The following is a 24311-nucleotide window of genomic DNA, read 5'->3' as shown; positions in this document are numbered from 1 at the left end:
CTGCTGCCAAAATGAGCGCCGCAGGATTTTCGTCTTGCTTTTATAGGCAGTCCGGCCACTCCAGCGCTGTAGTAAGTGACGTCACCAAGATAAGCGTCGTATGCCGCGGTGATTTCCTTGTAGTGGTGTTCACGTAGACGACTTGCTTGAACCGCACGTTCCCTGAAGATCGGTGCTATGGCGTGGTCCGATGTATCGTTGCCGCGGCACGAACAGGGAACTGCGAATTGAAACCAGAGGTTCAGAAGGAATGTCGACGTGTCCCCGCTGCTGCCTTTATCTGTGTCCCCGCTGCTGCCTTTATCTGTGTCCCCGCTGCTGCCTTTATCTGGGATTCAACCTGAACCATGAGCTTCGTTTCAATAGCTTAAAGTATAGTTTGCATAGTCATCATATCGGCCTCATATCATGCTTATTTTTCTGGAATATATTGCAACTTTAGCCAAAATGTATTTCTGCGTTTGGCAAATTTTGTTTAGGACAGATTCTGAATTAGGCCCAGTGTTTTCCTAAACGTCTCCTGAAAGCATCAGTAACAGAAATGCCACTGAAAAACAGTCGCTGATACAACTGAGCAGTACATGTGGACAGGGCAACACAACTAAACAGAGGTGATCGCTACGAAAATCATATCTTTATGTACTAACCAGCCTATACAGAGGCACATAAGGCGACGTCGTTACGGCAGGGTTGCCGGGTCCACTGAAGATCGGCGGTCGAAGGAGCAGATTTACAGCGGGCAGGCTTCATGACGTGTGGCTTTGACGTGGCTTCATTGTGCACATTGAAGTTGCACAGAGGATGTTATCCACGAGGCACTGATGTGTCTTTTTTGATGCAAGTTGAAGGGCATCGAAGGTGAATCCAGGAAGCTGCCACTGCGATGCGTCGCTCCAAGAATGGGAATCGAAGTTTTGCAGCCCAGCGTCGTCTTTAACTGGTGGTGTGCCCGAGACAAGAAGCAGAATCGATGCGCAAACCTACAAATACAGAGGCCATAAGGTGACATCCTCACGGCAGGGTTGCCTTTGTACACTACTGCTAGAGATGCGGCAATGTAGAGTGCATGGCAAGGGTGTAAAGTTGGGCGGGTCGGTATAGATCCATGAGAAAAGGAGCGCGAAAACAAGACAATGGACGAAGACAGCGCTCGTGCTGTGTGTTCTGTCTTCGTCCGTCGTCTTGTTTTCGCGCTGCTTTTCTCATAGTGCATGGCCTTTCTGGAAACGCACATGGAAGGAAGGAAGGAAGGCCTCAGACGTTGCTGGCACATACCCACTACGGGGGAGTGGCCAAGACACAGGCGGTTAATTACTGGATACAGAAAATTTTTGACGGGAAAAGCAGTGGAAATAGTATGTAGTCTGATAGATTGGAAGAGGGAAGGAAAGGGGTCCAGTTAACTTGGAGATCGAAGACGGGACAATTGCTTAATGTGCATAATAGTACACAATGCCTGTAATGTTGCAATGTCTTACTGACAGAGATCAGGAAAAAGAAATTAGAATGGGAGTCGCTGCGTTTCTTGAAGAAAATTTTGCACAGCAGAGCGCACACTCCTGTCGCTTCGTCCAAGCAAAGAAGCGCCAATGGAAAGAACAACCGCGGAAGACACAGGCAAGCCCAGTTGATGAAATGGAATTTGCAAAAGACGCTTCCTCAAATGAGAAAAGCGGCGGCAGAACAGCAGGAAGTGATCTATTGTCTCAGGTTCGGCACAAAAAGGGCACAGTGGGGAAGCTGCCGGGCCAGATCTGTGAAGGTAGAAATTTAGAAGGGGAACCCGGCAACGCAAGCGCGTGAAAGAGACCTCTAGTCTGCGTGAGCGCCAGTCTTTGCTACTCCAAGGATGCAGAAGATGCTGATATTCGGGAGACGATGTAAGAGCCGAGGCAGCAAATTCCTGAAATATTGTGTAGCTGCGAAACCTCACCGCAGCTGTATATGCACACGATGGTAGGACAGCAACAATTGGGCCGCTGAGAGAGGCTCTTGATAAGGAATCTGCAACCTCATTTAAGTGAAAGCCCATGTGACCTGGTACCCAAAGCAACCTTACCGAATTTAGATGCAGCGGAATCAGGAACTTAAAAGAGGCGTAATGGCCGAGAGTCAGTGGGCGAGGATAAGGAAGAGCAAATGGACAGAGAGTCTGTCATAACCACGACCTGGGAAACGGTAGATTCTAATTTTCGTAAGGCTAAGATTACTGCTAATAATTCAGCCAGAAAAATTGGAGTGAAGTCAGGAAGACGGAGAGAAAAAGACCAATCCAGTGAAGGTGAAAAAATTCCCACACCTGCCTTTTCGCGATCCTGCGAGGCATCGGTAGCAATAAGAACATGAGAGGGAAAGGACCTTAGGTGGTCCTGCAATAGACCCTGAAGAAGCGGGAAGGGTTGCAGCTTTGCATTCGATGGGAAAATGTCATCGAATTCAATCTGGACAGATGAGGAGTTGTTATATATTTGGCGGACATCGGTGAAATGAATATTTATGCGATCAAGGAGGGACTGCACGTAACATATCTGCGGGGTATGAAATCGAGACCAGGCAGCACTAAAAAAGGCGGAAGGTTGACTAAGAAATATTATACTGGAAGCGTGAAGAGGGGAGTCGCACAATTTTAAAAATGTTTGAACTGTTAAAAGGCGAAACCTAGCTGATAACGAAGGCATTCGCGCCTCAAGGTGCAGAACAGCATTGGCGACATATTTTGGAAGCCCCAGACAAAGGCGCAACGCCTCACGCTCCAAAAGCACAAGAGGGCGAAGTTTATAGGCAGGAGCTCCTGAGAATAAAACACACCCGAACTCCAAAATTGGGCGGACGTACATTTTATAAATCATCAGAAGCGTATGCCTTCTCATGCCTGACCTAGCACTACAAAGCCTGCGCAGGATGCCAATGGCCCGAACTCCTTTTGCAGAAACTTGCTCAATGTGTGGCCGCCAGGAGAGAGTAGAGTCGTATATTACACCGAGATACTTCACCGTCTGAAATTGAGGTATTATGTTATTTCTATAGACCAGGCAGATGCTTACAGGAACAGAAACTGGAAATACTAACAATGCGCATTTCTTCACATTAAGGGACAGATGAATTCTTCCTAGCCAGTTGTCAAGAACATTGAGGTAATTTTGCAGGGTTCGATAAAGAGTGTGAATGTCACCTGCTGATGCAAAAAATGCAATATCGTCGGCGTACACATAAGTTTTCACATTTTGAATGCATGGAATTGAGCTTAGAAAAATGTTAAAAAGAACAGGGGAGAGAACTGATCCTTGCGGAACACCTCTTGTCTGTGGAAATCTCCTTGAGGAAATACCATTTTGGCAGCAGTAAAATTCTCTATTTTCTAAAAAAACAGAAATCCAGGCTACAAAATAGCTTGGGAAGTTGAGTTCCTGTAATCTTAGTATTAGAGTCGAGTGCTCCACGCTGTCGTATGCTTTACTGATATCCAAGGTGACAAGCGCAGCAAACTGTTTTCTATTGCGAGCTAATTTAATACGACTCTCAAGATCAGTATGAGCACACCAAATTGAACAACCCGGCCTGAAACCAATTTGACATGGATTCAATACAGCATTTTCTGAAATGAATGACATGACACGGCCGAGAAGGACCCTTTCCACCAATTTCACTAGGTTCGATGTTAACGAAATAGGGCGTATATTGTCTAAAGTTAAGCCCTCCCCTTGCTTTTTAAGCAATGGAACTATTTCAGCAAGACGCCACTCATGCGGTATCCAAGGATCTTTAATAGAATGGTTAATTAGAGCCAACAGGTCTGCAGGAGATTCATTGAACAAAATTTTGATCATAGATGAAGTGACCTTATCGGGGCCAGGAGCCGCTGGGGATAAGCGCAGAACAATTTGCGACAGCTCAGGCATAGAGACCTCAGTGAAATCACTTGAGGTACATGTGAATATAGTAGGAGAAGGTAAAGCAGATGTAAAGCGAAGCTCTAGGCCACACGCAATATCTTCTAAGGCCTTTGCGATGTCAGCAGGGGACTGAACGAGGGATTCAACGTTGGCAGTCGGAGGAATCACCTTGTTTCGCCTCATGAAACTAAACAAGGCTCGTTTACTTCCCGATTGGGAAATGAAATCATAATGATTTGTATTATACTCCTGCTTTGCACGGGCGACAGTGCGCTTAAATGTTGCTGCAACATACTTATAATCCAGCCAATTTTTTGGGCATTGATTGATGAGAAGTTTCTTCCAAGCTGCTTTCCGTCGCCTATATGCACGCGTGCACTCAGAATTCCACCAATTGTTCGCGATTGCACCCTTTGTTCTCTTAACCAAAAATTCAGACTTTTGCCTTGCATGGTCCAGTACTGAACATAGATGTGCAGCCTTGCTTTCGGCACTTATCTGAGCGCGAGTGTCTGAAGTGATTTGGAGGGCTGATTTTAGAGTGTCTTTAAAGCAATTGTAATTTATTAACGTGCGCTGGGTAAGAAAGAAGAGGAGGATGAAGAGATAAGAGGCGAAAAAGAGGCTCCTGCATCGCGTGCCATCGTGCGCCCGCTCAAAACCAGCAGCCGTGCTCCGGGCTCAGTACCTCTGAGAGCGCCCTGAACACGACAGCCTGCCGGTCTACGCATTGGTTTCTACCTGGAGTACATCGCGTTAAAGGTTGCTACGATGGCTCCAAACAAGCACGTGGAGAAAGGGTCCAGCAAAAGCAAGGCAGCCGAATTAACATGGCGATCACTGGGCCGTGGCTCCTCTTACCAGGTCAGCGATTTGGACCTGGAACAGGCTCAGCAAGGCACCAACGTCATCAGGCATGGCGACTTCCAGCGGCTCACCTTCGGTTTCACTATTGTGGCCCAGATGGTCCTGCTCTGCCGCACCAACGTCCTGGCGCTCATCACCAACCCAGTGGACCACTGGTGCAAGCCGCTACCACAGTTCGCCAACATGTCAACTGCACTCTGGAAGAATGTCGGTATACCCGTGGATGAAGTGGGCCACTACAGCCAATGCCGAGTGTACGTCCGGCCCGGAGGCGGCCCCATCGACACGGAGACAGCCCTGTGCAAGGTGTGGGACTACGATCCCGACCAAGCACTGAGAAGTGCCCGGAGCTTCTGGAACCTCGTGTGCCATCGTACCTGGCTTCTGTATCTCGGCAAAGGCGTCTTTATGAGTGGCGCGCTATTCGTGGTCCCCTTCATGGGTTATCTCGCCGACACCGAGGGCCGCAAACCAGTCATCGTGGGCGCATCTTTCATTCTCTTGCTGACCGCTGTCGCCAGCTCCTTCACACAGGCGTTCCTGGTCTACCTGGCGCTGATATTCGTCAACTCCGCCTGTGCCAGCACCGTACACATTGTCACTGTGATCCTCCTCTTCGAAGTGGCCCCGCAGGAGTACCGCATGTTCTACATGAGCTTCGGTAGCTCCGTGGGCGCGTTCTTCGGCGAGCTGCTGTTTGCCGTCGTCACCGCCATCCGGCTTGACTGGTTCTTGCTCCAGCTCCTCGTCATGACACCCACGCTCCTGCTCCTCTCGGCCACGTTCGCCGAGCACAAGTCTCCGCTATGGCTGCTCACAATGTCCAAAGTGAAGGAGGCGGAGGAAGACATCTACGCGGCGGCCAAGATGAATGGCGTGTCGCTCATCCAGGCCAAGCAGGTGGCTCTCGACCGGATCAAGTTCGAGATGAACAAGGCGAGCGTGCCCTTCGCACCAGCGGGGCCTTCTTCTCTGCTGGGCCCCGGGTCGCAGCGCGCCAGGGATGCCTCTGTCTTCGCCACAACGTTTACCGTCATGCTCACGTACTACCCTGTCATATGGAACCCTAAGCTAGGCGGCAGCCTCTTGGCGAGGATTGTCTCGACGATCTCCCTGCCACCCCCCTATCTGGTAATGTACCTCGCTCTCAATATTCTGGGTCGCCTGCAGCTTATGCTCGTTCTCTTCGCTATGCTTGGAGAGGCCTCGACAATGTTCGGCGTCGTCACGTACTCCAAGCCTTCCGAGTTGTCCTATGCTCTGGGGATCGCGGCCAAGTGCGTGGCGAGCGCTCTGGTTCCGACGAACTACCTTTTTATGGCCGGGATATTCTCAAGCTCTGTTCGCAGCGCCGTCATATGCGGCGCCTACACGTGCGGCCGTGCGTGGCGAGCGCTCTGGTTCCGACGAACTACCTTTTTATGGCCGGGATATTCTCAAGCTCTGTTCGCAGCGCCGTCATATGCGGCGCCTACACGTGCGGCCGTATTGGAGCCGTGTTTGCTTCAGCGCTGTCCCTGTTACAGCAAGCTGGGCGAGAGGACGTCGCGTTCGCGGTCGTGGCCGTGATCGTTTTCGCCGGTCTGCCTGTCTTGATGAGCCTGCTCGAGACGAGCGTCGGACGTTCTACCGCGTTTTCGGCGTCGTCCGATGCCAAGGAAGCCAGGGACCTCCTGGACATGATGCAGAACACGCTACAGCCACGAAGGACAAAAACGAAGTGCCGCCAGAAGCCCACCAACTCTCCAGACGAGAAACGCAGGGTGAAAAAGCCAGACAGTCGTGTGCGCTCATTCCGGATGTGACATCATTGGTTTATTTGTAAGTTCTCGGTGAATTTACTGAGAAAATACTCCGGGACATGTACTCCATATGTAAATAGAAACGACTCAATGGCTTGACTGATTGACTCGGGCAAAAAATGTTTGGCTTGGTTTCCGTTTTATGGGTAATTAACGTAAGGTATATATACAAGTTTATTATTACGTTAGCACGTGCGCACTGTGCGCAACGGCAGAGATCTCATCAAAAGAGTTTCAAAATATCATGTAATGTTTTGTCCGTCCGTTGCAACGTTTTTGTACGCCCTGAACCGCTTCTTCTACGTGCTGGGAGCAGCCGTTAATCAGTTATGTGGTGATGGGGTGCGGAATAAACGTGGTGTGAAACGTTCGGGGGGGGGGGGGGGGGGGCACACACCTTGTCAGGAATCTTTCTGGCTGTGAAAGATGGTATTAAACAACTAGCACGACGCCTCATTGCTAACTTCAGCGTCTGGACTACACTAACTTCTGGGTTTATTTGTTCAAGGAATGTAAATGTGTCTTACCGAATTACCGCAGATCATATCAGAATTTCGAGTTCCCATCCTCGAACGAACTCGCAAATCTAGGCACTATTGTAGTGCATGCTTGGTTTTGTTTGCCTGTTTAGCAGTGTGGTTATCTACTTTGAATGTCAGGGCGTCATCGTATAACAAAGATAAGCCGTAGTTTACGCTGGTTTCAATCAGTTCGGGTGATATTTTTAGTTGAAGCTCGGGGATGTAAGCAGCACTTGAGTGCGGCAGGAGGCGCCGTTTTGTCCGATAGCGTTTAGGAAGTCCAGCCGCGAAGCATAGTGTAAGTCGAGATTTTCGCACATAACTGTAGACGTGTTGTTTCCTAGGCTAGAAAGAGTGGCGATAACCATTCATCGCTCTCTAGCGTATCAGCTGCGTACGCCAACACTAGAAGTGCTATGAATAAGCACTTGAATTACTGCGTGTGCATTTTGCCTGCGGGGTACAATCGTCGCATTGATAGCATCTTGAAAGACGTGCAAAAATGTCGTATACAAATCGTGCTGAGCCCAGAGCGTACCAAAAGCATTTTTCCAAAAGTATTTCTCATATCGTAAGTTTGCACATTACCAATCAACATATCCGCGGATCACGCTGGACGCTTGTAGTTTCCTGCCATTAATATTAAAAACTTCCCCTTTAGGTTTTCTATGGCAGTCTTAAGTGCTCTGTGCGACCGCAGGAAAAAAAAATTAATAGCAAAATTTCACTACACATGGGAAGGTCAGACTATTCCCATCAATATTTCCATAGCAGTATGCCGCAATATTCTACAGCTGCCTCACAAAGTAATGTGCAAGAAAGCTGGATTTGCGGCGATCTGCTTTTGTTGTGGACTGGCCCTGCGTCATTTTTGTAATTTAGCGAATAAATGTGCTACGTCAGGAGCATCGAAAGTTACCCGTTTCAAAGTATCCCATTCTGCAACATACGCTAAAGCTAGAATATATTTTCTTAACATATTTAATGAACACTATTTAGTTATTTATTCATTAGACACTTGCATCGCCTTTGCAGGAAATTACAGCAGGTGGGGTTCAGAGAGGCTAACAAAACACTGCACACAAAGTTCACACATTTTTTTTTCTTGGAGCAAGAAACGAAGCTTAAAAAGTGCATTAAGAGTATTCTAAACTCTTTGTTCCTTGTTGTTACTCTTTGTTTGTTTGAGCGTGTCCTGGCTGCAACGCTACGGTGCTTAGATTCTTGCCCTCTCAAAGAATTCAAGATTATGGATCCTTGGACTAAACCTTCCTCTCAGAGGACAGCTGTGAAGGCGCTCTTTAAGTTCTTGAAGGGCTCAATATTGAGTTCAACGTTGTAAACTTTCAGTGTGTGGCCTGTGTAACCTGTTAGTGATGGCTTACGGACAGGTGAAAAAGTGTTCTTCCATTCATCTCTCCCCTTCTATCTCTCCACCCGTTCTCCTTCCCACATGTAGGGTAGCTTACTGGGCATCGTCTAGTTAACCTCCCTGCCTTTCCGTTCATCTTTCGCTCTCTTTGTTGCTGTACTGCTGTATAGTTTGCGTACTTTCTCTGTGCTCACTTAGTTTGAATTGAGTGTTTACTAATGATTTTCATGATTTTGTATAATCTGCTCAGCAGTTGTATTGCCATTATTTGTCGTTCTCCAATGTTGGCGAGTCAAGTGATACCAACCTCCTTACTAGCTGTTTCTATCAGTGTGCATTTGTTGGCACTGGCAATAAAATCATCACGTCACCATCGTTATTCATAGCTTAACCAACTCAACCTTTGCTACAGCGTTTTGAAATCGATTGAGTACTCTATAGCCGATGACAGATTGCTTCAACTGATGACTAGAATTACTAGTTGAGTGCACATAAGTATTCCGCAAGGGTTAGTGCTCGAACTCTTTCTGTTCATCCATTTCCATCAATACTCTCGCATGAGTCGCCTCATGTGACGTTCACCTTTTTTTCGGACGATTTTGTTCTTTTCCGCGAAATAAAATCGCTTGACGATGGTATCAATTTTCAAGGTGACCTTTCTAACATATCTATGTAATGCAATGAATGGCGCGTGGAACTGAATGATTTTGAGATTAAATTATTGACACTCTACCTGTGTACTACCTAAGAACATTGGAGTAATGCGTATTCCAGATCTGATGTGGTGGAAGTGTCACGGTGCACTGGGATGTACGGCAGAATTAGATGCATGGGGTAGCGTCGTAACGACCACACCCCCAAACACATAGCTTTCAATACAAATGAAGAAAAACCCAAAGAGAAGTTTTCTTAACACATTGGGATTGTGTTCGGCAGGATACTCGGATCGAAAATGTAAGTCCAGACATGATTGCGCCAACATTACATGCGGTTATCAACAATGACACAATCAGTACAACAGTAAACGAAGATTAGCGAACTCCCGACCCCCACCTTCCACAACTATGGGCGCATAGAAAACAAGCAGAGATACAGAATATTCGGCACCCTGAAGACATTGACAGAAAGATAGCGGTCATTTGACTGACAGCTCAGGTACGCCGCGGTGGAAGCACGTGGCGCATAAGAGGTGGACTGACTAGTGCAATAGTTTGGGCACAAGAAAAGATAACAGACCCCTCTGGAAGGCTTTCAGAGGCATGGTAGAGGGGCGGCTTGAAAATGAGCAAAAGTACCATCCTTTACAAACTGGGTTAAGGGCGAACCTCGGTACAGAAACAGGATTGGCTACCGGCTAAGACATCCTACATGTGTCGCCTCATCGGCACTTGGTATGCACGGTGGTGGCTACGGACGTGGCGATAGCGTATGATAACTTGTCCCACGGGGAGATCTTTGAGAGCATGGAGGATCTGGGCATTCCTTTGCTGATTACACAAGTAGTAGACAACCTGTTTAAGGGCAAGACGTTCTGTATTTAACTTAATGGTAAACACATGGGTAAATACACCAGTGGAGTGCCACAAGGCTCAGCGTAGTCCCTCTGCTCTTTAATAAAGCTTTCATCGCACTGGCATGCAATATTGGGAGAAATGCTGCACATGCTATTCATGATTTATGCAGATCTAAAGATATTGTTGACTCAAACATATTGAGACGCAGAACATCTACAACAGACCTTAAACACACTGGAGGAGTACGTCCGCGAAGCGGGCTTGGAACTGTTGCCACAGAAGTCCAGCTACATTCACGTGACTAACATTAACGGAAGAAATAAATTGCAAGCTACAAGATCCACGCTTAAAATTGGTAACCAGACATTATAAGATGTGAATGGACTGAGAGTCCTTGATGGGAGCCAACCGTCACCGAAGCGAACGAGCTTAGGTGATGTTTTTAAGATTAATTTTTGGTATTTATCAGTGGGAGAATAATTGGGTACGTTTTTAAAGACAATTATCAGAAAGCATAAAAAACAACCAAACTCCGGCGGCGGGATCTGTACCCACGACCTCCGAATTTCGCGTCTGCTGCTTTATCGAAGCAGCCACTGCGACGGCTCTCCAATCTTCTTCTTTTGAGGGTATTTACGTGTTGTGACACCGAACCGTGAGAGTTTTCACCAGTGCCACCCTCGTCTATTGCGGCGTATGTAGAACCTCCTGCATCATCGTGAGTACCACTTAGGAACGTGGTGGAACGGTGAGGGCAGAAGCTGCGCGAGAACGCTCTTAGACTACGTACGGCATCAAGACTGCTAGAATCGAGGCCCCCGCCAAGTATTGAGCAGACAAAGGGAAGGAAAAGAGGTGCTCGTTATAACACACATTACGGAAGCCAACAGTCACCGAAACCAAAGAGCATAGGGGACTTTTTTTCATTGTTATTAATTTGTGGTGTTCAGCAATGGAAGAATAATTGGTTAGATATTTTTAAGATAATTGTTCAGAAAGCAGAACAGAAAACAACCACATGCCACTTGTGGGATCCGAACCCACGACCTTCGAATTTCGAGTCCGAAGGTCTACAAACTTAGCTACGGTGACAGCTGTCCAGTCTTCTGCTTTTGGGGGTATTTATGTGAGTGTAACCAAACTTTGAGACTGTTCACCAGCGCCACATACACCAGTCAGGCAAAATAACACAATGGCACTACAGGACAAAGGAATCAGCGACTACGCTGCATTTGCTCAAACGCATCTCGTCTAAAGGGGGAGGGGCATGGACCGAGATTACCAGTTTTCTTGTACGTTCAGTACTTCAACTGAGGATACTATACCAGGCTCAGTTCCAACGACTGCCACGTCGACCGCGGGCAGCACTAGAAACAATAAATAGCAACGCACTGAGGGGAATTGGCAAAACTTACACTCATCCCGATTGTCCGGGAATACGCACAACTGAACACGAACCGACTGAACTTATTGGACAGCGAGAGGCAACAAGAGACCTGAAAAGAAAGTATTTTACATTCGTTGCATCTTTATAGACTGAGGTGAGAGCCCGGTCACAGAAAAAGACCGACCCCCTCCGTGGGCAAACACTACAATAGCCACAAACAAGACGACCAAGTTCCATTGAAAAGCAAAGCCCACGAATCGAACGGTGGTTGATATAAGTTCATTAACGTGTATAGCCTATACGAACCCATAGGGCATAGAAAAGGGCGGAAGAACGGCTTCTACAAGCCCTACGCGTTCTGAGTTAATCAGACATCGGGATTACGTCTCCGACCACCCGAACCCGCTTGTGATGGAGCTCTACAGTATCCGTGATGCAATGGAGTCGGTTAAATACATAACGTCTGTAAGAGAAGCCCATAGCTACACGCACTCTTTGGCGGCTATTAAGCAACATAAATGAGTTGCAAAGACACTAGGAATCACGCGGGGGATACATGCTCTTAACACGAGAATAAACACATCCAGATACGCTGGACACAAGAAGATATTCAGATTGTTCTCCAGAGAAACGTAGACGTCATTACACACCTAACCCGAAGTACGAATGCCTCGCCCTCTAGCCTCCCTTTTGATCCCCGCTCCCCTTTTCACATCTTGTGGTTCTCTGTAAGTACACGTGCTTTGATTCCCCCGTGCACTTGCCCCTCCCTCATAACAAAATTGGAGGAGGAATCCCTTAGAAGGATAAGGGCTGGGGTGGCTCTTATCCAGTCGGTGACTTACCGATGTGGCTCTCAAGAAGATGCAGAGCTGAGCATAGGTCCAAAGTGTTCCGCGCCGGCCGCTGATAGGATTCTTCGATGCGCGCGTCCCCGCTTAGGGTGAAGTCAGCCTTTGAGCCCCTCGACGCCGCCTAAACCGGTTTTCGCGCGCTCCCTCCGCCATATGCGTTTCCCGGGTCGACCTCGCCGCTCTACTGTCGTGCGGGCGTCACTGCTGCGCGTCTGCGTTCGCGCGCCTTTCATCGCCGTGCAATGCCTGGATGTTGTGTTCCTCAGTGCTTCGAGAAATGGTTGGAGGATGTTCCACTTTCCAAGAGACCCAAAAAGTAGGCTTCTGTGGCTGGTCCAGAACAAGCGTGGCAAGTGGCAACCGACGAACTCCATGTGTCTGTAGCGTAAGTGCCGCATGTTGGTTCAATGCTGTTTTTGCTGAGATTCACCGCTTTTGCGTTTAGCCAGCTAAGTGTAGCACAACATTTTTATTGGTCAGATGTCAATTCCGCACTATCCTTTTTCCTCGGCGTAAAAAAAAAAGGCACGCTTCAGCGCCGAACAGGTCATTGCCTGTCACTTGCATGTTTGCATCCGAAATTGCATGTCACAATGTTTTCGCTCGTGATTGCGTACCAAACGTGCCTTCGCCGCTTCTGTCAATTACAAAATAATTGCCTTTACGAGGCACTTGTCAGCGAACCGCGGCCGGCACGAATCAAGGCACAGAGGACGAGAACAAGCGAGGGCCCATACGCTGTTGCAAAAACTGTGCATCTGGGTCGTCTTGGAGCCAATATGGATTAATTTACTTACGATTTTTTTATTTTTTGACACCTATGCTGCGTTGGGTGGCATGCGCTGACTGTTATCCCGATGCTTCGTCCAGCGACACCGCATTAGGTCAGTAAATGAGATTAACAGAATATATTATGTGCAGATTGAGGCGCTCATTAGAGTAATTCGACTTATATATTTGGACTACTTTGTTTTCTTGCGTGATTTGTTCATTGTTTTCATTCTCGTGCAGGAAATGTGGGGCTAATTCCAATAAAAAATTCATCTGCAGGCTCATTTCGAAGACAAGAGCTTCGAACAAAACCGCGCGGGCGGATGGAAGCTCAAGCCTAATGCTGTCCTAACGGTGTTCCCATTCAGAGGTCAGATACCTGTTAACCTTGGTGTTCGTTGCCATGTTGCTTATCGCCTCGTCATCTACATTTGAAAATGTTGAGTGAAGAAGTGATGGGTGTGCATGCATATTAAATTTTCTGGCGCGTCTTCTATGGACCCTTTTCAAAACTTTGGAGGTCAGCTTCTTGGCACAACAAAGTTCCTTCACCCTGGCCGCCAAACCAGCTTCGGGGTAAAAAAAGGTACAATGCTGCCGACATATATAGCCTGAACAATGCCGTGTCCCTTTCCTTTACACGACACGCTGTCGAAATAAAGGGATTGGCACCAGCTTTGCCTAGCCACTCCTTTGGTTGAAGGGGGTGAAAAACAGCTGCACGTGACGTTTAGGATGGGCCGCCATGGTGAAGGGTGCTTTTCAATGCAGAAAAGTTTACTTTGGAAGTTTTGCAAAAGGACAACTATTTTAAATATGTAATGTGCTATTTTCGCTTATTTATCTGCTTCCAGAACTTGCTAAAGAGCGAAGGCCACCAAGGGACCGAAGTGTGCATGTGCCTGCATTACTCAGTGATGACGCTGCCGCACAAGGTTCTTAATTCCCCAGAAGTGAAAAACGTCCTTCCCTTAAACACGCAAGGATATCTTCCAGCAGATTCATCGTCTGACGGAGTGATAAATGAGACATTGGTGGGTACAGCAAGCAGCAATTCTAGTGAGCAACTTACTTCGACCACCACGGATGTACGGCCTCAAGAAACTGCAGTGGTTTGTGCGACCCAACCTTTTGATTCTGAGGTAGCAGAGCTGAGGAAGGAGATAGTTGATCTCACAGCAGCCAATAATAAACTGAAACAACACCACAAAGGATCTAAGAACCATGTCAAAAAACTTAAGAAGCAGAATCGCAAGCTGCAGAAAGAGGCAGCTAATTTCTCACGAAATATGAAGTTTTTAAATCAAGACCAAATTCGTGCCCTTTCTCGGAACAACAATCGTGGCAATTCATGGTCAGCGCAAACAGTAAAGCAAGGCCTAAAAATTAAATTTGCTTGTGGAACCACTTGGTATGAAACGCTCAGAAAGATTTGCTACCCTCTCCCATCAAGGAGAACGTTAGCAAGAATTCAGAGCCTGAAGTTTCTGCCAGGTATCTTGCATGAAGTGATCGACCTAATGAGGTCGAAAGCAGAAGGTATGGAGGACGCGGAAAAAGTTTGTGTTCTCTTTCTAGATGAAATGGAGATAGCACCGGGATTTGAACTCGACTGTGGAGAAGACGTGCTTTTGGGAGGAACGACCTTGCCATCTAAGCCTGAATAGGCAGCCAACCATGCTTTGGTGTTTATGCTAGGTGGGGTAAAACAAAGATGGAAGCAAATGATAGCCTATGAATTTACTGGTAGGCACGTGGACGGCTCTGTACTAAAGACATATGTCCTGGAAATAGTCCAGATATGCAGCCGGATTTCTCTGAGTACGGGTAGTCACCTGTGACATGGGTGCAGCAGACCGCGCTATGTGGAGAGAATTTGGCTTTTCGAGTCACCGCTATTCTACAACTTCGTGCTCAATCCCCCACCCAACCTTAGACGGGAAGGAACTTTTTTTCATCTTTGACCCAGCACATGTACTTAAGAACCTGAAAGGATAGGTTCTAAGCTGTAAAGTTTTCAAGCTCAGTGATGATACAGTAAGCAAGTACGGATTGACTTCCTCGAAGGTGAAACTAGAGCATGCACAGGCCGTCTTGGACTATGACGCTTTCAATGAACTTAAGGTAGCATCAAATTTATCAGAAATCCACATTAGTGGTGGACACTTCACCAAGATGAAAGTCGGAGTCGGTGTCCAGCTTTTCCGGGAAGCCCCGCCAGCTATTCGGTTCCTAATAAAAGAAGGAGTGATTGAACCAGAGGCCGAAACAACAGCGTGGCTTATGGACCTCACTTCTAGGCTAACCTGAGAGGTAGGATCAATCGACCTCCCAGACCGTTCTTGGCAAAATGCAGAACGATCAACGTCCGGGGTTGAGAAGAACCGAGCGAAGCTAGTCGAGACCCTGGGCTACAAGGCGGTGACGCAGTGATCCTGGCCTGATGGGTGGACTATGTTAACGGAAATCAGCGTGGAGCCACCTGCGGCTGAACTCCGGATGAGAACTTGGAGGTGCCGGGCTTACGAGCGCGCCCCGCATTCGAGCCACGTGGAAGCATCTTCGTGTCGCATTGCCTGTCGCATTGTCTGCCAGAGCACGCATTCAGATTGCATCATCTGGAAACCAGCGCCTTGTGCCTGGCATCGCGCAAAGCAAGTCCTCTCGTGAAACAAGTCTTGGACAAGTCGCGGCTTGCAGAATGACTCAACCAGGCTCGCTCGGTGGGGCCGGCTCGAGACTCGACCGATGCTTCGCCGGCAGCTCTTTCCCAGCTGGAAACTTTGAAGGGCAGAGCACTCACGTCCATTCGTTCAGTTAAAACAGCTACGAGCGGCGTGTCCTGATTAGAGGGTTCGAACTACTGGCTGCTGCAGCGTTGCCGAGGGTATAAAAACCGAGCTGAGCTCAGTGGGAAGACGGAGACGGCAAGCGAAGAGAAACTTTTCCCGGGTCATCGCCGCGTATCTCTGTGGGAGCCCGTTGGGCTCTCGGCTTCTGTGCCGACTGTGTAACGCCGTAGTATGTACAGTATATACATGATTCGTTAACTCACCGTCGCCTTTACAGCTTCATTGCTAAGCTCTGCGCAGCAGTGACAGCAGGATGAGATGTACGAGAGCCAACAGGGGGGAGTTGTCGCCATACTGTCTCGGGCTACGCAATGATTGAGCCACCAGCTATAAGCACTATGCTACTCTCCTTCCTTCCTAACTTCCGGATTTTAACTCCCTTCTAACTTCCTTTCTCGCCATCGCCTCCAGACTTCCTAGCTGCCAGCTGTGCGCAGCTACTCCTGTCTGCACCTGTCTGACTTACTTTCTTATCACTGTCCATGTCAGCGCTGGCCCCACACACGTGGCTGGCGCTGGAATGTCCGCCAATGTGGCTACGGATGGCGGTGTCAGCCATTTTTGCTTCCAATTAACCAAGCTGTTCTTGAAGTTTGCGCTTCTCTTCTCTTTCTACCTGTAGCTCTCTTTCAACAGCATCCATACGCAACGCTATGTTTGGGTTCGCGTGGTCAGCTCTGTCCAGGCGTGCACTTGAAACGCACTATTTGCACATAAAATTCGTTCCTTAGGCCCCTCTACCGATTCGAACCGCGTTTCGTTCAAATTCATTGACGCCTCACACTCCTTGCATTTAACCTTCAGTTGCTTGACTATTTTAGCAGCACTCGATTATTGCTACCCGAAATCGCTATTGTATCTGAAGTCTAAAAAATAAAAACCACCCGCAAGCACGTGCTCAAATGAAATTCTTCCTACCTCAAAAGCCGATCACCTAGAAAACGAATAACTACCTTTGCGAAACAGTTAACTCAAAAATGAGGGTTGAAAATCTATAGCTGCCGGCCAGATCTAGACCCGGCAGTTAGGTCACTGACCCAAATTCTGCTCTTTAGCCTGCAGTTCACCTAACTAGTTAAATCTGTAAACTAGCCTAAATCTAAACTTTCAAAATATTAAAGAAAACAACTCATCTCTTTGACGGAGTCACAACGCTCTCGCAGTCATCAGTCCGTCCGTTCCTGGTCACCACGCGCAATCCCAGGAGCACCGAAACATGCGTCCGCACCGCACGGCTGTCTGCTAGAAGCATAAAACCACAACCAGTGCAGCGGGCGGCGATTAGCCAATCTGGGCTGGCAGAGCTCAATGCGTTGACTTCTGAAACATGCGCTGATAGGCGGCTGTGCACAATTCGTTCTATGAGCTTTACCAAATTGGATGTTAGAGCTATCGGCCAAATTTTATCAATATGGAAGCCTTTCTTTGTATCTTTTAAGAGCAATATTATTTTCGCTACCTTCCACGAGTGCGGCAAGCATGCAGTTTCCAATGATGTATTGACCAGATCGAGGAGGTCCTGAGTGAAGTCTTGCGCTAAGATTTTCAACGTACAGACCGTGGCACCATCCCAAACCGGAGCTGAGGATTGCATTAAAGAAACTGTAGATAGTAGCTCTGACTTGTCAACCGCAACATAGTCTGAGCAGGGGTCGGGGGCGAACAGAGGGACTCTACGCTGCTCCTGAAAACGTGATGCAAGCCCTTGTGCGATTCGCTCTAACTCATCTTTCGCCTCATGCGGCGAGAGCACAAGCGAGCTGGTGAACTGCATGGCGGAGGAGTTCACGTTGCTTTCCATAAAACGATACAAAGCCTTCCTATTTTTTGGGTTTGACAAATATGTGTTCAAATTTTCATTGCAGCCATCCTTTGCCTTTGCTATAGTTCGTTTAAACGAGGCCGATAAAAATTTGCGGTTGATCCAATTTGCCGGGCTCTGATTATGCGAAAGGCTCCTCCACGCTGCTTTCCTGCGGCGGAAAGCTGTCTCACAGCGTCATTCCACCATGCGGTTGGTGATTTATTTCAAATAGCAGAACGCACAGTGAACTGGGAGCTCTCCTTAGCCTTTAAAACTGAAGAAAACACACGCTGAGCCCTGTCCGTCCTGCATGAACAAGGATCAGATGTAATGGAGACGCGCAAAGATCATTTGTAGGCTGCAAGATTAACTAATTTTCGGGCAGAACCATGGCCTCGGAGGGGGCTCACCAATATGGTGAAAGTAATTGGCAGGTTGTCACTAGATGTGCCGCAGTCAATTGTGGACCACGCCCCTATACCTACTGCACCTGCTGCCAAGGACAAATCGAGAACTAAGCGCGAGTCTGCGGATGAAGGTTATGGTCCGAGAATTGCAGCACCGCACATCATTTGCTGACATCCATGCCCATAACATATGTCCGTGTGAATCAGTATAGAAACCCCAGGCGACGTAATGTGAGTTGAAGTCTCCTGCATTGATTACCCTGCTAGAATTTGCAAGTAAGCTTTCTATGTCTAGGTGGTCTGTTCTGCATACTCCAGTTGGGGAACCTTGGGGAACCTTTACACCCGCGATGATGCCTATTCGAGAATAGAGGCTGAAACAGCTACTTGTAGCATATTTGACTTGAAAGACACTCTAGAAGGCCCTTTTTTGTCTTGACCTTCGGAACGTAGGACTTAGAAGGAGAGGTGGAAGCACGACGCTTCTGCCTATGACAAGCCATTTCTACATCGATCATTAGTACAATCAGTGTTGCGAGAAAAAGTTACAGGGACGCTGTCGAGAGGCGGCACGTGAGACGGCACCTTGGGTGATGACGTGGCAATGAAAGTTTGAGCACAGGCTTGCCGTGATGCTGATGCTGGTGTAACTACAGGCTGAGGTTGAGAAACAGCCTGATTTGCAACTATATTAGACAACGCTTGCGTGGATCTGCTGAGCATGCGCTCGACCGCAACTGAGAGTGCTTTGTTTCGACGATTGACACTTCTGAGGCAGACAATGTGGCCTCGAGGTCAGGATTAGAGGAACGCACAAGGCTGGCGTAAGAATGTACTTCGCGGTTAAGGAGTGCATAAGCGTCTGCTCGTGAGTAGCGATTCTGCTCAATTAATTCAAATAAACTTTGCTCCTGTGACCGACTTTCACAAGTGGCATCATCGGCGCAGTGACTGTTACTGCATAGACAACAGCTTGGTTGTTCAGCGGCGCAGCTGCCGGAAGAGTGGCCTTCACCACACACCCGGCATCTGGTCGTCGACTTACAGGCTCTACCACTATGTTCTAATCTACAACATTTGGTGCATTGCAGGGGTCGAGGATGCAGCGGGTCCACGCGGTAGACAATTGGCCGAATTTTCTCACTCCGAGGGGCATGTGCGACCACCAAAAGTTATGACTGACTACATTGCAACACGCCCTCTAGCCATCTCGAGAGAGGAGCGGTATACAGAAATAATTCCCGCCCCGGCATCCTGGAACTCCTCTAAAATTTCTTGAATTGAAGATGACGGGTCCACTCCATGTACAATGCCCTTAGTGCACGCAAGCTGCTCAGAAATGAAGGCTTTAACCGGCAGAGAAGTGAAGGTATTACACCGGAGCAGATCCGACACACACTCAATGTTTGCTGGCTTACAAACAATGACATGCCTCCCGAATGGTCGCACTTCGGAGATGCAGAGATAGGGACTGGTTAGACTTTTCAGTTGTGGCTGTATTGTTTTCGGATTCTTCATTTTCAGAATTCCATCTCCTAAAAGCAGAAGCGCCACGGGAGTTGAATCAACATAATTTTTTTTAAATGAGTTCAAAAGCAAGCTTTCGACCGGCAGGCTGGCGAACCAGGCTGCCGAGCATCCTCCCGGGGTGGTGAAAGACATGCCTACAAACAGTGCGCCGACAACCTTACATCACCCGATTCAGCAGAGCTACCCTGAACCCTGGCCAAAATCCCATGAACGTGGAACGGCCCCACCAAAAGAAACGCCCGGCACCATCAGGAAACGAAGCAGGCAGGCGGTGACGAAGACAGCTGACGGAGCGGATGGATCGTTTCAGGCATGAAGTTGTTCTCAAGGCAGTGTTCCGATACAGAACTACTTCTTCCACCTCAGGATAGAAGTGCGATTGCAGAAGAAGCATGCGTAAGATTTGGCAATGCGAAATGCCTGACCGCGTTTCCCAGTGGCTGTAGACATGGCTGGGACACTAGGCCTGGCCCCAAGTTGTTTGTGTGTGCCAAAGAACTTCGCAGCATCCAAATTACACATCTGTTGGCTTGGTTGCCTGACTTGAAATTGAAGCGCGTTTTCTGTCCGCGTCTTCTGCTTGCCGTGCATGTACCCATGGTTCTTTGAGCGACAGCTTCGCCAATCGTGCGAGCTCGTCCGAGAGGTGCGTGTTCGTTAGGCCTACCACAAAGCAATACTTGACGAGACCCTCCTCGACCGCCGGAGAGCCGTATTTGCAGCGCTTAACGAAACGCATGAGCTAGCTAAGCATAAAATGCGGCGACGGACTCCCCCGGGTGCTGTATTCGACGGTGCAACTTGTTGGACTCGTATACTTCGTTCACTGGGTGTACAAAGTGGTCCGTAAACTGGCGCAAGACATCGGAACTGGGCACATCTGAGGTAAGCGAAAACGAATGCATGAGACGACTCGCCTCGGTACCCATGCAGCAAAAGGAGCAGGCGTACCTTGACATCCTCGGTTGTGGCGGAAATTCTAGAAGGGAAGGCGTAGTCCTCATATTGGGCTAGCCGGGAAGGCCCCAATTCCGCGTCGGAGAAGTCGAAAGTCTCAGGCTGGCGCAGAGCAACGCCGCTCCATGATGCCTCGCCATCACTGATAGTGGCGTTCAAGCTTGTCGCTATAGATGCTGCGTCCTTGCCGGAATCTCCCTCTCTAGCCATGGTGGAAGTCTGTGCCACTGGCTGGAGCACACTGCTCCCCGACGCCGTTACCTCACAACTTCTGACGCCATGTCGAGGCCCGGTTAGTTAGAACTAGTGGACTGGATGTGAGGAGGCTACAAGGAGACGACTCTCTGATCGAGTGACGGAAAACAAGTGAGTTTATTTGCACACTAGCACGATAACATACAGGATACACATAGAGGGCACTGCCCTATAGACCGGAGGTGGGAGGCCCTCAGCGACCTCTACGCACAGTACGAATGCTCCCGGGACGTTGATCGCAAATGCGCTGCACGGTAAAGATTATCGTGGTAGCGGCATTCAAAGCAATGCAGTTGAAATTTCAATGTGAAATAAATGTTTGTTGTTTACGCATGGAATATGTATGGCATCAAAGCTGCATTGCTGCTTCGTGCGTGAAATGAAGCATTACTAATTCTGTGCATGTAGCTAAATCATTATTTCACGATTTACCACTTTACGAAGAGGGTGCGGTAATTTCTCAAAATTAGCTGTAACCCCTTCGAATTCCGCGCGAGCCGCTGCCCGTGGGTCCACACCGTTTCCATACTCATAGTGCTTGTTTAAATACGTCTCGACTGAATGAACTGTAATGTTTCGCCAAAAACTGCTCAGAGTTCAGCCAGTAAGTTCATGTCGTGTCTTTCTCTTATTTCATATAAAATGCATTGCCGCTTTGAAAATTCAGGTGGCAAGAAGGAAGAGGAGGATGAAAAAATAAGAAGCGAAAAAGAGGCTCGGGTGTATCGCGTGCACTCATGCGTACGATCGAAACCAGCACCCGCGCCCCGAGCTCCGCAGCTCTGAGAGCGCCCTGAACACGACGACCTGCCAGTTCACGCATTGTTTTCCATCTGGACGACAGACATGGCGTTAAAGGTGACTACGACGGCGCCGGACAAGCGCGTGGAGAAGGAGCGCAGCAAAAGCAAGGCCGCCGATTCAACATGGCGATCACTGGGCAGTGGCTCCTTGTACCAGGTCAGCGATTTGGACCGGGAAGAGGCTCAGCAGGGCACCAACGCTATCGGGCACGGTGACTTTCAGCGGCTCATCTTTGGCTTCACCATCGTGGCCCAGATGGTCCTGCTCTGCCACACCAACGTACTGGCGCTCATCACCAACCCAGTCGATCACTGGTGTAGGCCGCCACCAGAGTTCGCCGACATGCCAACTGTGCTCTGGAAGAACGTCGGTATACCCGTCGACGCATTGGGCCGCTACAGCCAGTGCAGAATGTACGTCCGGCCCGGAGGCGGCCCCAACGACACGGAGACCATCCCGTGCAACACTTGGGACTACAATCTGGACCAAGAGCTGAAAAGCGCCCGAAGCTTCTGGAATCTAGTGTGCCATCGTACCTGGCTCCTGTATCTCGGCAAAGGGGTCTTCATGAGTGGTGCGCTTCTCGTGGTCCCCTTCATGGGTTATCTCGCCGACACCGAGGGGCGCAGACCAGTTATCGTGGGCGCATCTTTCCTTCTGTTGCTGTCCGCTGTCGCCAGCTGCTTCACCGAGGCCTTCCCTGTCTACCTGGCGCTGAAATTCATCAACTCAGCCTGTGCCAGCACCGTACACATTGTCACCGTGATCCTCCTCTTCGAAGTGGCGCCGCAGGAGTACCGCACGTTCTACACGGGCTTCGGCAGCTCCGTAGGTGCATTCTTCGGCGAGCTGCTGTTTGCAGTCGTTACCGCCATCCGGCTTGACTGGTTCCTGCTCCAGCTCTTCGTCATGGCGCCCACGCTCCTGCTCCTCTCGGCCACGTTCGCTGTGCACGAGTCGCCGCTATGGCTGCTCACAATGTCCAAACTGAAGGAGGCGGAGGAAGTCATCTACGCGGCGGCCAAGATGAACGGCGTGTCGCGCATCCAGGCCAAGCAGGCCCTCGAGCGGATCAAGTTCGAGATGAACAAGGCAAACGTGCCCTTCGCACCGGCGGGGCCTTCCTCATTACTGGGCCCCGGGTCGCTGCGCGGCAGGGCTGCCGCCGTCTTCGCCACTACGTTTACCGTCATGCTCACGTACTACTCTGTGATATGGAACCCTAAGGTAGGCGGCAGCCTCCTGGTGAGGATTATCTCGACGATCCTTCTGCCGCCCACCTATCTGGTGATGTACCTCGCTCTTAACACTCTGGGTCGCCTGCAGCTCATGCTCGTTCTCTTCGCTATGCTTGGCGGGGCCTCGGCAATGTTCGGCATCGTCACCTATGCCAAGCCTTCCGAGTTGTCCTACGCTTTGGGGATTGCGGCCAAGTGTGTGGCGAGCGCTCTGGTTCCGACGAACTACCTTTTTATGGCCGAGATGTTCTCAAGCTCTGTGCGCAGCGCCGTCATATGCTCCGCCTACACGTGCGGCCGTATTGGGGCCGTGTTTGCGGCGGCGCTGTCCCTGTTACAGCAAGCTGGGCGTGAGGACGTCGCGTTCGCGGTCGTGGCCGTGATCGTCTTCGCCGGTCTGCCTGTCTTGATGAGCCTGCCCGAGACGAGCGTCGGACGTTCTACCGCGTTTTCGGCGTCTTCCGATGCCAAGGAAGCCAGGGACCTCCTGGACATGATGCAGAACACGCTACAGCCGCGAAGGACAAAAGCGAAGCGCCGCCAGAAGCCCACCAACGCCCCGCAAGAGAAGCGCCGCCGGAAGTCCACCAACGCCCCAGAAGAGAAGCACAAGGAGAAAAAGCAGAACAGTCGGGCGCGCTCGTCTCGGATATGACAATGGTTTATTTGCAAGTTGTCGGTGAACCTACCTATAAAATATTCTGAGACAGGTGCTGCTTATGTAAATATATACATTTTAGCGGTTGAGTAATTGATGCTTGAAAAATATGTATGGGTCGGTTCCTGGTTTACGAGTAATTAATGTAAGGCATACATACAGGTTTAGTTTTAGGATAGAACGTGTGCATTTTGTGCAACGGCTGAGTGCTCAGCCCAAGGTTTACAAAATATCATGGTGCTCCTATTGCCCGTCCAATGTAACATTCTTTTCGTCCTGTGGAGCCATTCCTGCGTGTTCAAAATAGCAGTGCTCTTTTATGTGATAACCGGGTGCGGAACGCACGTGTTGTGAAGTGGTCTTGTGGCAAACGTTTAAAGGAACCTTTCTGACTTTACCAGATGTTTGTGTTAAACAGCGTGACACCGGTGCGCTTATATCAGGTCTGGACTGCACTAGCTGTTCATTTTCTAGGCTCATGGAATGTATGTGCTTTATCAATTTACTGTGGATCGTCTTGTTCTCAGCCGCGCAAGTTGAGATCTTCGAATGAACTGGCAAACCAAGGAACTATTGTAATGCATGCTTGGTTTTGTTTGCCTGCCTCGTAGTGCGGTTATCTACTTTGGATGGCAGGGCGTCATTGTGTAACAAATATAAGCTGTAGTTTACTCCGCTTCCGATGAATTCGCGGCACATTTTTAGTGGTGGGGTGCGAGGGACGCAAACTGTAATTGAGTGCGGAAATAGCTCGCGTCTCGTCCGATAGCGTTCAGGAAGTATAGCCGCGAGGCAGAGTGTAAGCTGAGATCTTGGCCCATCATT

At 49.1% G+C, this 24311-nt stretch overlaps 2 protein-coding genes across 7 annotated transcripts in view; both read left to right on the top strand.

The window, feature by feature from the left end:
• LOC144121726 (organic anion transporter 3-like) overlaps nt 1-23991 on the top strand; it is a 30668-nt gene extending 6677 nt beyond the window's left edge. Inside the window, exons 1-5 of one of the 6 annotated variants that reach the window (XM_077655088.1) lie at nt 12271-12595; nt 13261-13351; nt 13836-14093; nt 15338-20897; nt 21454-23991. In XM_077655088.1, coding sequence (XP_077511214.1) covers nt 21633-23483 — 1851 coding nt within the window. In that variant the 5' untranslated portion in view covers nt 12271-12595; nt 13261-13351; nt 13836-14093; nt 15338-20897; nt 21454-21632 and the 3' untranslated portion in view covers nt 23484-23991. Of the gene's footprint in view, nt 1-12270; nt 12596-13221; nt 13352-13835 lie in introns of those variants that run through there. The other 5 variants (XM_077655087.1, XM_077655085.1, XM_077655091.1 and 2 more) reach the window with 5 other exon arrangements.
• Nucleotides 4568-6769, top strand: LOC144118929 (organic cation transporter protein-like). Its single transcript, XM_077651695.1, has 2 exons — nt 4568-6133; nt 6214-6769. Exons 1-2 carry the CDS (start codon nt 4665-4667, stop codon nt 6563-6565), a joined length of 1821 nt encoding a protein of 606 aa, XP_077507821.1. The 5' UTR covers nt 4568-4664; the 3' UTR covers nt 6566-6769.
• Nucleotides 23992-24311: the final 320 nt, after the last annotated feature.

Source organism: Amblyomma americanum, chromosome 2, assembly GCF_052857255.1.
Source record: "Amblyomma americanum isolate KBUSLIRL-KWMA chromosome 2, ASM5285725v1, whole genome shotgun sequence".
Classification (NCBI taxonomy): Eukaryota; Metazoa; Arthropoda; class Arachnida; order Ixodida; family Ixodidae; genus Amblyomma; species Amblyomma americanum.
This window is presented reverse-complemented; position numbering and strand designations above follow the sequence as displayed.

Excerpts from the sequence above, each read along its gene's own strand:
- LOC144118929 (XM_077651695.1), top strand. The coding sequence starts at position 4,665 with ATGGCTCCAAACAAGCACGTGGAGAAAGGGTCCAGCAAAAGCAAGGCA. Across the intron at positions 6,134-6,213 it reads GTCATATGCGGCGCCTACAC|CGCCGTCATATGCGGCGCCT; the intron begins GTGCGGCCGTGC and ends CTCTGTTCGCAG.